This window comes from Ostrinia furnacalis, unplaced genomic scaffold (assembly GCF_004193835.3).
Source record: "Ostrinia furnacalis isolate ACB-3 unplaced genomic scaffold, ASM419383v2 OfSCF1316, whole genome shotgun sequence".
Classification (NCBI taxonomy): Eukaryota; Metazoa; Arthropoda; class Insecta; order Lepidoptera; family Crambidae; genus Ostrinia; species Ostrinia furnacalis.
In genome coordinates this window covers 1,503-17,157 of record NW_021131555.1, presented here as the reverse complement: position 1 = coordinate 17,157, position 15,655 = coordinate 1,503, and the positions used below count along the sequence as shown (strand labels likewise).

At 40.2% G+C, this 15,655-nt stretch overlaps 1 protein-coding gene across 1 annotated transcript; it reads left to right on the top strand.

The window, feature by feature from the left end:
• Nucleotides 1-509: 509 nt before the first annotated feature.
• LOC114352305 (probable Rho GTPase-activating protein CG5521) lies at nucleotides 510-15,162 on the top strand (the record flags this gene model as incomplete). The annotated part of the gene is made up of 19 exons (XM_028303848.1): nucleotides 510-749; nucleotides 1,091-1,201; nucleotides 1,619-1,636; nucleotides 2,362-2,533; nucleotides 2,618-3,198; nucleotides 3,384-3,677; nucleotides 4,248-4,432; nucleotides 5,016-5,050; nucleotides 5,398-5,506; nucleotides 6,626-6,807; nucleotides 7,544-7,626; nucleotides 7,704-7,855; nucleotides 8,222-8,402; nucleotides 8,791-8,913; nucleotides 9,032-9,127; nucleotides 9,214-9,315; nucleotides 9,600-9,853; nucleotides 14,422-14,525; nucleotides 15,032-15,162. Coding segments are annotated over exons 1-19 (3,019 nt in total), but the record flags the coding sequence as incomplete, so codon positions are not given.
• Nucleotides 15,163-15,655: the final 493 nt, after the last annotated feature.

Genomic DNA, 15,655 nt, shown 5'->3' with positions numbered 1-15,655 from the left:
TTACATTAAAATTACTTACTTAATATTATTTGGTATATTATTTTATTTGACGATATTATTATTTAATCCGCACCAGTTAATTCACAGGCATCAGCCAGATAATATAGCCTGAGGGATATAGCAAAGTTTAATTCCAAGATGATCCCAAAAGTATTCTTCAGATTCCATTCTCATTAGGATTCTCATGGATACTATTCAGTGAACTACAGATGGCGCTTTTGTTTTTAGTCATGAACATTAGATAGTTTTTTTAGTTCGTTTAATCATTTATTTAAAAAGCGTTCAAAGTTTTTAAATAATATAAGATTGTATTTTGCATTTGATTGTTTGATTTAATGTCGATCGCTGTAATAAAAGGTTGGATCTAATTTAGAACCAACTATACTAACGCCATCTTCACAGCTGTCTGGTAAAGTTTTTGAAAACTTATTTCTGTTACTTACGTGGCTGTATAAATAACATTTCCTTTGACATATTAAAATTTTACGACGAAATTATAGCTGTTTACGTCAACTTGAAATTTTTGTGTAAATGAAATGTCAAAATGGGAGTGAAAACTCAGGAAAACAATGTGAAATTATCGTTTTTTATTGTGTGAAAATGAAAAAGATGTGTGTTATAACCATATAATACTAATATCGACATGTTTACCAAGAAATCTCACCAAGATGTTAAAAAATCAACGGTTAAAATACAAGATTCTAAAAAGGATTCTGCGACTCGTCTAAAACATCTAAAAATCGTCCTAGGTGAGCTATTTTTCGTTGTTAAGGGACTGTAAGATCGATTAAAACTTGTTTGTATCTTATTAAGTAAGTATTCGCAATAATTCATTTGAAAACTCTACTTTTTGTGCAACATGCTAATGAGTTGAGAATAACTGTAGTTTCCATGTCTCGGTCAACAACGCGTATATCATGGGAAACATAGCTTAAAGAGAATCTAGTAATACTTAAATATCGACAAATCGATGATTAGATTGGCTTCCTTGGACTTGAAAGTTTTATTTAATTTCAGGTTTTAGTACATAGTGAAATCACTAATTTTATTTTATTGTGTTATTAGTTACCTTCCTTTATACAATTTACAGAGCATTTTGACGCAGATGAAGCCAAAACATATTTCGAGAACAACTTTAGCCATGTTTACTTCATATTGTATGACAACTTTATTCAAGCAGAAAACAACCTGCGCCAAAGAGGTATGAGTCCTTTCTATTAACTTAATATGCCTTGACTTCTCCAAAATAAATACAGTTTTAAAGGTTGTAGCTTAATAAACTTCCCTGGGGAGGTTTTATTTCTGCAACAGTATTTTGACCTACTAAAATAGTAAACAATCAGCATTATGTCTAGTTTTAGTATATGTAGTAAAAATTATTGCCTAGTTTGTTAAAATCTAACTTTTGCAATTAAATAATACCTATTCTAATCTAAATGCATTTTTATCTGGAAAAGATTAGATTAATCATAGATTTTATTTGTAATGAATTTGCCACATTTTATTGATTGATTTTAAACAGAAAAGCATGATAGTACTTTATTTTATGTTCTCAAAATTTGTACATCACAGAAATTGGTATTAAAACTTATTTGTTATTTTTCTTTTTGCCATACAGAACTACCCTTCCATCTTGGTGAGTTGTGGGTATATTAGTCACATCAATGAGTGATCATAAAACATCATTATTTTGTCCTTCAGTCATTGTCATAGTACTTCAGTAATCCGTATTGTGGTAGATGCTGCTATCTTATCATGTTTCATAGAGCTTGCTTATCCATTGGCATCCGATTTGTTATCATTGCACTATGAGATAACAACCACTTATACTGTTCATAAATCAAAACAAAGGTTTTGCACAAGAGTTTATTTTTGTAAATAAATTATCTTTTTTTTATAACTTGGAAGTTAATTTTTTAAGCCAACAAACAATAGTAGAGCACATTTTTTAAAGTATATTGCAGTGTTGAAACTAAATTAATGGAGTATTGAAAAGTTGATTATCCTTACCTTTGCCACAGTTTTCCATCCTAACATTATTTTCATTGTCAGTCCTTGCATAGTTACATCATTTACAGTAGTTGCATGATATATTAATCATTTAAGATATATTATCCTCCCTTTCGATAGTCAGGTAATAAAAAGGGCACTAACTTTTGTCATATTATCTCCAGTTGGTAAATAGGAATATTCACTTTTCATTGACATTATACCCCCGAATGTAGTTATTTTGAAGTTGAAACTAATGTCATGATTTAATGTATGGCTGATTGATGTTTGTTTATGGTTGGCTTAATTAACCAACACTAACCCCCAAGTATTACCTTATTCCATAAATACTTATGTGTTTTTAATTTTTAGTGCACAAGGCTGGCAGAGAAGAGTTAGAGGGAGCTTTATCCCTACTAGAAAAAGTATTATGTCTTCTGCCGGAGTTGATCGGGAAACGATGGCAGTTGCATTCGCTGACGAGAATATTTTCAAAACTCCTCCATAGTTGGAATTCACAAAAATTAAGAGCAGAGGCTATAAGGTACTGCTACTTTAACACTAGCTGAAGAAATAACTATATTTTGTGTACATTACTTCCACTAAATATTGCACATTATTTTTATAGATATTTCCTGTTATGGTATCAAGCACTAGGAGACAATGCGCCTATCGAAGTACATCGGATGTTTGCTTCCCTCGTTCCGGGGTTACCTGAGCCGTGCATACAGCCGTCAGGGTCCCCGCTTAAAGCCAAGCCCTTTGACGTGGCCGCAAATGTTTCACACGAGTCAGGCGACTTCAGTATGGAAGACATATTGCAACACCCAAATTTTAGCTCAGCAGCGGACAATGCGAAAAAGGTCGTCGTAGAACAAACATCCACTGGCATAATCGGCAAGATCGCAAACGTCTCGGCGTCAATATTCCACGACACAAATGCGCTTAACCCCGTACAAACGGTTGAGATCCAACCTTTACTGCCCGCGAGTACTAACGAGAGAGCAGTCGACAATGAAACCAAATATTTCTTCGAGATCCTCCTCGATGGCATGGCGACGTCGATCACTAAAATCCAATGGAGGGATCGCTCTCACACCAAGGCCATGAGATGTTTCGCGTTTCTGCTGGAAAAGTTCAAGTTATATTACTTGCCCGTAATTTGTCCTCAGTTCAATCACAAAAATTCTCTTTACAAACCCAATCTTGGTAAGTTACGTTTTTATTAAAATAAAAAAATACAGACGAAGGCACTTATTCAATGTAAATACTGTGTCTTATGCAGTTGTAATAGGAGCGAATTTGCAACAAAAAAGGGTAGTGATGTGCTGTCGTCTGTACTTTGTAACACATTTTAGTATCTGATTGACAACTTTTTAATTATTATTTTTTAGAACTGCCAGTGCAGCACAACATCTTAGAAGACGACTTCGTGATCTGCCGCGTGACGCTCATTAAATGGATTGCTAGCTACGCGCATTTCATGAAGAAGCAGGGCAGCGATGGCGGCCAGCCGTCCTCCATGACCAGTACGGGCTCGCACGCGCCGCACTCGGGCACGCCGACACCGGCCGCGTCACTGCATCATGAGGAGGAGACCTCTTTCACTGTGGGACACCCGTCGGATTCTAGCAGGGCCTCGTCGCATGACTCAGCTTCTAACACGCCGCATCCCAGTTTAGAGTCAGGTAAGATTTTGAAGCATACAAAAGGAGTAAAAAATATTACATTTATTTAGTTTCTGCATTTTCACACACGCGTCTCTGTATCAAAAAATAATATGAGCTAGCAGCGCAGTGTGAGATGGGTTTCCTTCCAAACGTGCGCCCGCGCACGTGACGAGTGCCTGGCGTAGAGCGCCTGCCCGGGCGGCCCGGGATTCGTGCACCGCGAAAACAGAGCCTAATAAAGAAACACGTCTTGTGACGTCACTTAACGCTTATTAACAGCAGCATTAGGGTCCCAATCTTCTCGTAACTACTATGGTAGTACTAACTGTGGAAGTGTTATTATTTTTTTTATTTTTTTTTTTAAAGATTATTAGTAATTTGTTATTACACAAATTACTACTCCCGCTAGCCCCTCGTACTAAGCTAAATATGCTTGTGTCACGAGTGAGCTCACCACAATAGTCGAGCGGCGGCAGGGACCGAACCCGCGTTCCCCGGATCACGAGTCGGCCAGTCCGACCCCTTCACCGTTCGGCTATCGTGGTTATGTGATGTAATGATCTGATCATGGTGACGATGTGGTTGCAGCAGCGTCAGGCATGTACGAAGAACTGAGCTCAGAGCTGGTGGTGCGCGACGTGCTGTGCGGCGCGTCGCGCGAGCACGTGGACTTCACCATCGAGGTGCTGCGCCAGGCCTTCCTGCTGCCCTTCGCGCACGCCGCCGCCGTCCGGCGCGTCATCGCGCTCTACAAGGACTGGATACAGATGAACGTGAGTATCGTAGTCTTCATCTCTATGCAGCCACTGGAGGCGCATTCATTGGTATCCACTGCAGGAGCATGCTGTATGACCCTATCTAATTTACCAAAGGGAAATAAATTTTGACATTGGCCAGACGGGAGGCTTGTGTCTGAAAAAATAAGCTATGTGGTTAATTTACGTGTACTTTTCGCATGGTAAAACGACTTTATTCATTAATCTTACCATTTATCTTTAAGCCGCGGAGAAGCCTGAATCTTAGACAAATGTATTCGTAATGCCGCATATTTGAAAATTCTGTATAAAAATTTTTGTGGATCGATTTTTAAGTGAAGTATGTAGCAAGCAGTTAATTTTTATAGTGAAAATAGACAAAAATAATATATTAAGGTTGAGTTGCACCACCTAACTTTAACGGTAACTATGAAGATAACCGGTACTTTTTGTATGGAATTTGACAGATATTTGACGTTTGTTAAATTCAAATTCAAATTATTTATTTGCTCAAAAAATAGGGTAAATACATAAGTAAAGTTAAAGTTAGATGGTGCAACCCAGCCTAATTTATTTAAATAACAAAATTTTCTTTCGAAAGGTGGCAGAAATCCCGCCGTTCCTCATGGAGACTACATACGAGCTGCCGGCGGGCGAGCCGCTAGCGCCGCCGCGGCGCCTGCGCAACGACTCCTATCTGGGCGCCGTGGGCCGCGACAACGTCATGGTGCGAGCCGGCCTGCAGGTAAGCATCTTCCTCATGTAGACTAAAGCCTGGTCCGTGAGCACGTAGAATTTTGTCCAATGACCCCTAGCTACCCATCCTTATCGCTCGTGCGTAATTATATTGCTGTCGCGACTGTGCGACTGGCACCCGCAGTGAGTGTGGGAGCGCGATAGCATCATAATTACGCGCGAGCGATAAGGATGGGTAGCTTGGGGTCATTGGACAAAATTCTACGTGCTCACGGACCAGACGATACATACGAGCAGCCGGCGGGCGAGCCGCTAGCGCCGCCGCGGCGCCTGCGCAACGACTCCTACCTGGGCGCCGTGGGCCGCGACAACGTCATGGTGCGAGCCGGCCTGCAGGTAAGCATCAAGATCATCAAGTCCATTCACTGAAGGAGCGCGAACCTTTATTATTATATTTATTAGAGGCAAATGGAGAATTTAGCCTACACTCCCCACGCTAGCCATACGGTGTAGGGGTGCCTGACGTTCGCATATTGATCCTTATTACAAAATAAACCTGTTTCAATCAAGTAAAATTATTTCTACGCGCACAAAGTTGGAGAAGCTAGGAATGTAGTAAGATAACATTTAATATACAAGTATGATTTAGGTAAGTCTGCCGCCTTATTATGGTAAATTATGCATAATGATAAATGATAACGTAAGGAAAAGTTACATCTTTTTCCTGCATCGTTTGTATTGTATTTGTCAAGCAAAGGGCTTCCCAACCTTGATAAATGAGTATATCACAGTCACTCACCCTGTCGTCTAAAATCTAAATATCAAATAATATGTTTGTCATAGATTTATATTATTCACCAACCAAACATTTTCGAATTTAATTACAACCATTTAATTTAACACGAATCAAGTTAAACTGAATATTATGTTAAAGAATCCCTTTATATGCGCATACGCATACGTCAAAACTGGGTTTTCTCCCAACGACCACCACTAAATCCGCCATGAAACCTCAATTCTCACATTGTTATTGTTATCTCACATTGTAACTGTAACTTCCTACTTTTTTATATTTTTAAACCGGCAGACAGTGGTGACTGAGTTTGTTGCGGCGCTTCTTCTCAGCACTTGCCAAATGTTTGTCTCGAAGCGCTGGTAGGGCACAAAAAGAATGAGACATGTATAGGCACCTTAAGAGCATTTGACGATTAATAAGTACTAATTTAATTAGTCTAAACCAGCGGTTCCCGAAAGGTGGTCCGCGGAACCCTGGGGTTCCGTGGAAAGGCTGCAAGGATTCCGTAAAAAATATTATCCCACGTTTCGTGATCGACGTTGTTCGCGCGCACCGACTTGTTTACGCACAAGGGAGGGGCAGGGCGTGCGGGCGGAGTAGTACGGGGGTTCCGCAAGGAAAAGTATAATCAATTAGGGTTCCTTGACAAAAAAAATTGAGGAACCCTAGTCTAAAAAAATAAAGATAATTTTGATTTGATTTATTATTATCTTCCCCAGAACGTTCTGCAAGTGTTCATGACGCAAGCGGCGAACGTGTTCCTGGCGGCGCCGTCGCCGGTGGCGCCGCCGGGCGCGCTGAGCCAGCAGCAGCTGCTGGACGAGCAGACCGACACCTGCAAGCGCGTGCTCAACATCTACCGCTACATGGTCATGCATGTTGCTATGGACGCCAACTCATGGTATGTACTCTTGTCATATATCGTGTAGACTGAGGGCTTACGCTCGTATTCACAAACGATGCTTGCCTAAGGGAAGCAGCAAATCGAACGCACAGCGTTGAATAGAAGCTCAGTGATTGGTTCGTGTGTCACCCTGTGCGTCCACGCGCACAGTGAGACCTCATAGTAATGTTTGTGAATACGGGCGTTAGTGTGAGTTTATATCTAACGTCACTAGAGAGCGCGATAAATAAAAATATGAAGATTTTAGTTCTTGAAAGATTCCGCTAGGGGCGCTGTACAATCCGTCAACCATTTAATGTCACTTTTTACGCAGCTAACATCGAATACGTTTGACGTAAACACACTACGTCCTCTGTTGTCATATATCATGTATATTCTTGTCACATAATCATGTATATCGTGCACCGGCATTTGAATCGGATGAGCGCGAACTTCAACACAGTCGACCACTAAACTTGACAGGATCATTATCAACTTCTGACATCCTCATCAGGTCGTTTAGTCTCCACTGCAGGAGTACGATAAACCACAGACTCTAATAAACTACAGACAAATAGAGTATTAGCCTACATTCACCATGCTGACCAAACGGGTTGTAGAAGCCTAATGTTCGCATATTTGTCCCTTTGCCACCTTGTACGGATTCACTATTCTCTATTTTTTATTTTTAGTTAGTAAAGATCCTTAATTTTTTTCAAATATCTAACTATAACTTTTCCGTTTTTGCCTCCAGGGAACAACTGTTACTGGTTCTTCTGCAAATAACATCGCTTGTCTTAACGAAAGTACCACCAAAGCGGAAACAAGAATCATTAGGTATGTACCGGCTTTGATAAAATGATGCTTTTAATTATGTATATATTGCATTTTTTAACGCATAAATATTAAAATAGGTGGGTTCCTCGCACCAGCGTTGTTCCAGACTCTGATAGTGACGTGGATCAAGGCGAACCTGAACGTGGCCGTCAAACCGGAGCTGTGGCAAAACTTCATGGAGCTACTGTCCCGGCTCACCCACTGGGAAGACCTGATCAAAGAGTGGGCGGTATGAAGAAATGTCACAATTTTAATGTTTGCTTGTGTATTATAAGGTTGCAGGACTTGCAGGCGGCTTTCTTCGGTATATGGTTCGTTACTAACCTGAATGTAAATATTTCTACTAACAAATGGAGCTTCTCACGCTTTTGTTTTCAGGCAAATCAAGTTATTTGATTTCGATTATGAAATTTTTTTTATGTATCACTAGCCAGACATGTCCGAATTAGGATATGCTCACTTCAGATGTATTTTCCCTCATTCCAAACTTCGAATTTATATGATTTGCACGCCCGCGCTCTAACACCATTTTTACTCTAAACAGCTTGTCCAATACTGCTAAAAAGTCTACGAATAAACACGGTTCCTTGAACAGAAAACAATGGAGACGCTCACGCGAGTATTGGCGAGACACGTGTATTCCCTCGACTTGTCCGAGACGAGTGCGGCAGACTCGCGGTCACGTGCGCGTCGTGCTACCCCCGCCCCGCAACCCGCGCCTCACCCCCGCCCGCCGAGAGGGCGAGCTATTGCACCGGCTGATGCCAGGACGCCGGGTGAGTGACGTCACTGGAGATGACACCTCGGAAGTAAAACTACACAAAAGAGTTACAGCCGTGGGAATAGTCCCGTTCACACTCTGCCTATTTCAGTTGCAATACCTCTTCTCAAAAGCTCTGTGACCAGTGTGTCAATAAAATGTATTCACATTACCATGTATTATGTTCCACTCACTTCTCGCTCGGAATGTTGAACATATAAGACTAGCCCCAGGCTTGCTACGTGGCTATGTAAACAACGTGCACTTCATCGGTCTTTATCGGTATGCAGTGCAGACACGTGACGACTTACTCAAGGCATCACGAAACCATTCAAAGTAAAGAATAACTTAATACATTTTAAGTAAATGAAATATAATTATTCAATTAAATATTTTTCCTTCAGGCAAGTCCCCTAAGGTGGGCCATGAATCGCAGCAACGCAAAGAGACGGGCAGCACGCGGCGACAGCTGGCTCGCGCGAGAAGCGACCCGCACCTTGGGAAACACGCTGCTGCGCTCTCCAACGGTCAGTATCTAACTCTATTATAGGGCAATATCACAATATTTATTGGTTTAATAATGAAAAGCTATTACTGAGTATTGTTTTGTAAACTTATGGTATCATATTTTCTTTTTGTATACAGAAGAAACCAAAGAACCTAACAATAAGCCAAGAAGATGGTACTCATTGGACTCACTGAGGCATTCGGTTCAAAATGAGGAGCGTGATTCAGCCAGTGGTAAGTCTGAAACATACACATTTTATATATACTTTTAAATTGCCATATAGAAGACTTTTACATAATTTATTGCATTGTTTGTTCAGGATCTCGGTCTCCTTCGCCAGCGCCCTCTAGCGGAGTGGAAAGCAGTTCAATCAAAGATTCTCCATTACAAATTGATTTGGCATCCGATGGTGGCAATGTCGGTAAGAAACAGACGTTATCAATAACAAGATAATTTGTATTCGTGTTTTAACACATTTTTGTTACATTTTCCAACAATTGGTCAAATTTAGTCCATGACCACTCAAGTCAGAGCATAATTCTAACTTAATCCGAAATCAATTAAACTAACCACTTGATATTACGCTCGTATAAGCATGGAATCATGGAACATTTAAATCAACAATGACGCTGTTCTATTAAAAACAAAACACGATTAAAAACAATACAAGGCTATTGAAGAAACTGTTTACTTTTCCCGCCCTAGAATGGTCGGAGAACGACTCAGGCAGCGGGGGCGGGTCGGGCTTCGCGGGTGTAGAACTCGCTCGCGGCGGCGGCGGCGGCGAAGGCGTCGGCGTGGTACTGGGCGGCACCGCGCGCGGCTGGCTGCCCGACGTCGCTGCTGTGCTATGGCGCCGCATGCTGGCCGCGCTGGGCGACCCCAACCAGCTGCGCGACCCGCATGCGCACGCGCATCTATACAACTACCTCATACATCTCAACTCCACGCTGCTCAAGGTGAGTCATACATTGTCATTGAACACTAGGCAAGCTAGTAAGAGCAGTTCGGCGCCCCTACGGGACTATTCCCACCACTGCAACTCCTGTGTAGCCAGGATCTACAGCTTGACCGCCACGGGGGACAGTTAAACTGTCATTGGACACGCAACGAAATTAATCAGAAGAACAAGGAGGAGTTCGAAATTAAGGTTCGACTTCCCTCCATTGCAAAGCGGATGACAGGTGACAAACAAAGGTGTCGGCGCCCCTAATCGGCTGCACGACGCGCACGCGCATCTATACAACTACCTCATACTAGACTAGGTCGGCTAATGGTGGGGTAGTAATGACGGTCGCCCGATGTCGCCACAGTACTGTGGTGCCGCATGCTAGCTGCGCTTGGAGACGCCAACCAGTTGCGCGACCCGTATGCGCACTAGGCATGGAAATGATTGCTATTTTCCGTTCATTTTCATTTCATGAAATGATGATTTTTATTCATGTGATTTCACATGTGAAATTTCACAGGCAATGATTTTTATTCGCAGTGTTAAAATATAGCTCTTTCATATAATGTGCTACTTTTAATGAAGTATGAATTATGATGAACGATTGCTAATTAGCTACCTATATTGAATGTGACTTAATATCTGTTTGATTTTATGTCGCACAACAAAAAACAAACAGTTCCGCAGCACAGTATGTATGCAACAAAACAATCACTAACCGCGCGACTAGTGAAAAATCATTCATTTCATCTGCCTGCTATCTAATGAAATCATACGAATCATGACAAGGAAATCTAAACCTTACTCCTTTGAGTTTAAAGTTCATATTTAAAATGCTCAGTTTCGTTCGTCATCACATCTCTTGTCCTTTTCTAACACGCACATGATCAAATCATTCCTTCTTACTCGCTCGGTCACTTAGCAGAGCAGCGCTCACGGACTTCGCTCGAATGAATGAATGAAATTCATGTGATTCGTGATTTCGTTGACTGCGAAATTATAGCAGTCTATGTGAAGAAAAATAGCAGGTGTGATTAATGAAATTCATTTCATATGATTTTTCACCTGCTATTCATGAAATGTTCCATGCGTAATGCGCACGCGCATCTATACAACTACCTCATACATCTCAACTCCACGCTGTTCGAGGTGGGTTCCTTTCCACAGCATTGAAGACTAGGTTGGCTGATGGTGGGTGGGGGCAGGCCTAGCTCACTCCGCGCGGTACATCCGATAATTTCCTATAGCGCAGCGCCCCGCCGGCGGGTATTATATCAGTNCTACCTATATTGAATGTGACTTAATATCTGTTTGATTTTATGTCGCACAACAAAAAACAAACAGTTCCGCAGCACAGTATGTATGCAACAAAACAATCACTAACCGCGCGACTAGTGAAAAATCATTCATTTCATCTGCCTGCTATCTAATGAAATCATACGAATCATGACAAGGAAATCTAAACCTTACTCCTTTGAGTTTAAAGTTCATATTTAAAATGCTCAGTTTCGTTCGTCATCACATCTCTTGTCCTTTTCTAACACGCACATGATCAAATCATTCCTTCTTACTCGCTCGGTCACTTAGCAGAGCAGCGCTCACGGACTTCGCTCGAATGAATGAATGAAATTCATGTGATTCGTGATTTCGTTGACTGCGAAATTATAGCAGTCTATGTGAAGAAAAATAGCAGGTGTGATTAATGAAATTCATTTCATATGATTTTTCACCTGCTATTCATGAAATGTTCCATGCGTAATGCGCACGCGCATCTATACAACTACCTCATACATCTCAACTCCACGCTGTTCGAGGTGGGTTCCTTTCCACAGCATTGAAGACTAGGTTGGCTGATGGTGGGTGGGGGCAGGCCTAGCTCACTCCGCGCGGTACATCCGATAATTTCCTATAGCGCAGCGCCCCGCCGGCGGGTATTATATCAGTCGAGTGTCACGCGCGCGCTCGTCAGGACGCTGGCGTGCGTTGTAGTACCTAATTCTATGATCGAAGTATTATTACAAAATGGACGTAAATAGAAATAAATATTATTGTACGGCGTTCGGGTGTTTAAATTCGAAAAGAAATCTACCGGATTTTTTCGCTTCCCAAAGATGCTGAAAGGTATGTTGGCCATGTAGGTAATCAATAATTCTTAGGATAGTATAGGAACCTAACCTACCATGACTACTGCTCAGAATGCGTTCGTTCGTTTCAGCAAATTAATGACGTCCACTGCTGGACAAAGGCCTCTCCCAAGGTTTTCCATAATGAATGCGTACTTACCTACATACGTACCTCATTACAAATAAGTATATTAAGTATTTTTTTACTAGACACTACTAGACAGCAACCCTAACAGCGTAAGAAGAGTTCAGAGGCACGCGATAGAAAGAGACAAAACTTGTAGGTGAATAAAATTGTAGGTACGTAGTGCTGTGCGAGCTGAATTCCACTGTATCGCGTCGTAGCAAGACTCGCATTTATTTAAATCGTCTTGCGGAGTAAACCTTCTGTACCTGTACTATTACTTATTCTGTGGTGGGGGTAAAGAATGGCGGCTGCCCGACGTGACCGCAGTATGGGGCCATTCATTTATTACGCAAGACTATTTTCAGTAGTTTTTGACCCCCTCCCCCTATTATAAGAAAAATAAGACTATGTTGACCCCCCTCCCCCCTAAATCGTCTTACGTAAAAACTACCTCATACATCTCAACTCCACGCTGCTCAAGGTAAGAGCTCTGCCCGAGTATAGGGCCTAGTTTAGACACGGCGGAATCCGCGCAGTTACTGGGCTGTTCTCGGACAGTTTGCATCGAAACATGGACACCTCAATGCCTCAGTGCCTCGCCAATGAGAAACACCCACAAACCGCGCGTATCTGAACAAGGCCTACATGTATAGCATTACAGCATTACGCATTGAAGAAGAAGAAGAATAGTTTATTTCAAAGAATGTGCTTACAATAGTTCTTATAATGAAAAAGTTCTACATATTCTGCCATAGCATTTTGAAATATATCTTGTCTCCACAGCGCTTAAATTGTCACTAATACAGATTTTACAGGTCAAAATTAATATTGGTTTAAATAAAATAACTTTTAACTTTCATTAACATTTAATTCGTTTCAAAGGCCCTAAAATAGTTCAATTTTATTATTGTTTATTAATCACAATCACGATGTATTGAAATAGTCAAACAATAGCTAAGTATAGCTATTGTTTGACTATTTCAATACTATTTTATATCAATAATAATAATATTTTATATCAATCTTTGTTGACAGTAGTCAACAAAGATTGATATAAAATATTATTGCGTATAATATTATTTTATCTAAGTTTCACCGTGCACTCTGAATATGAATGTGAAAAAACATGTTTGCCTCATGAATAAAGTGGTATGCAGCGTCCACTCACTACGTCATAAATCAACTTATCTCGAAAGATTAAGTGTAGCGAATCAATAGTTTCCACTCGCTTGCATGTTTGTTCTAATACAAGACGGCAATGGGACGTGTGACCCCATACGTTTAAGTCTAAAGTGAATATTATAACAAACAAGTTCATTTACCCGCTAAAATAGGAAACATAAATAACAAAGCCATTCACACCGCCAACACCAATCGCACATACGCAATAAAATCGTGTCATCTAATAGGTATTGGGGCATCTGTTAATTTTTATCTCAAACATGGCCTGCTGGGATAACTTATCATTCGATATCTCGACGTTTGGCGCGCTGTAGAATTTCTCAATCATAACATTCATAGCCATCCATTGCCGCGTTTATCCTTTGTTGTGTTAGAAAAATATTTCTTTTGTTTTTTTTTTGTTGACTTTTATAAGAAGTGACTATTCCCAGTCAAAGGTCGGGCGGGCTTCGTGCATGGTGTTACTAAGGTTGTGCGAGCTGCTATCCAACTCGAAAGTATTCAAGGAGTGCCCATGCGAAAGAAGAGCAGGAAAAAGGAGACTCCTGAGGAGGCTCCGAAAGGTTAATTGTTACATTTAAATTTTTGGACAAAGTTTAAGCTTTAAGGAATTTATTCAAAATTCAGTCGATAACATTTTAGGAGTTAGTTGATATTTTTAAGGAGCATTTACAAAAAATCTGCGGAGTTCGTAAATAACAACAAGAATGATCGCACTTATGGAGGGTATTTAGAAATAATTCAATCTCCATTGTTTTTGTTCATGTCAATTTGACAGATTGAGGTTTTGATGGTACTAAAAATGTGTTAATGAACCAAAAACAATGCCGTTTCAATTTTTGGATATTTCGTTTAATGTGAATTTGAAAACATCGCCCAGTGAAATTGATTTTTCGGTGGACGAAAAGGCAAGAGTGACCTTACCCGTGATTTATATAGTGTTCTAACATCGTTTAATATTAACAATAGTGAATAACATCAAAAGTGTTTTGTAATAAACATTCCAGGAAAAGAAAGGAACAATATTTTGGGAATGCACACAGACGCAAATCGATAGCATTCTATTATTATCACACTGGATACATTTGTGATATGAAAACGGCAAAATATTTTGATCTTATCGCTCAAGATAGTTTTCTATTTCAGATAAGCGCAAACCAAACCCTAAATGGAAATACGGAGATCCATGTGCCGTTTAATCTCGTGGCGGGATGGTGTCTAGAAGCCGAGGCCTTGCCGCCTTCGCACAGGTTAGTAATAGAAAATAAAAAATGATGAATAAAAATCAAACTTACGTCATTAATTTTAAAATTATTTAATTGATTCTGATGACCTACTGAGTGTGTATTAATTTTTACTTTATTTCAAATCACTACTAAACTGGCAGATATTAGTAAATAAACTTTTGTTTCTTTTTTTCGTCTACGCCGTGCTAAATATTCAACTGCAAGGTTTGCTTGGTATTACAAATGGATAATAAAACATGTAAATTATATTTGTCGATTTGTAACTATGTAATTCATAAAACTTAAACAAATTAAGACATTTTTTTTTATATTTTGGACTGTCACATGGCATTTATTTTCCTACTATTTCATAAGTGCCACTTGTGGTCTAAACTGAATAAATGTTTTTGATTTTGATTTGATTTTTATTTTTGAATTTACTAGACTCCTAGAATCGTTTTTAAAATTTTGATCTTAAAAATATTATGTCTCCTTTTTTAAGTAGTTTATATTTTTAACCTGTCGTGTAGGGCCGGCAAACTTCTTGCACTACGGCTGCTGTGCGAGTCGACGCAAGCGCAGGGCCCGGGTGCGCCGTCCTCGTGCAACAACCGCCTACACCTTGCGCACCTCAACCTTTACCAGCGGGCACTGCACCATGGTAAGTGTAAAACTAAATGTACAAGGGCTGGGAGGTGTCACTTGCAGAAGCTGGGTACGCCCACGGACATACAGGGTGTCCCGTAATGTAATGTCAAGCCGGAACTGGGTATTGAGGCAAGTTATGCTGGTTATCAGAAAAATATAAAAAAAATCTATGTGACATTTTGTCAAAATAATAGCCATTAAAAAAAATCAAAAAATTCTACTCCCGGTGACGGTCTTTTTACTCTTGTTGCCACAAATCTTCACTTTTTCCAAATTTTTTTTTTTGTTATGTAACCCTGAATAAAGCTTCTCTAAATTGTAATCAAAATTACAAAACCAGCTGCTCCAACTTGGATGAAAAAAATACATTATTCCCAAAAAAAATATCAAAATAAAAATTTTGCCTAGTTTAAACTGACTGTACTGAAAAAAAATTGTACTACGCGAGTGTGGCAAGTGACGTCATAATTTGGCGCATTTAGTAAGGATTCCAAAATGGTATAACA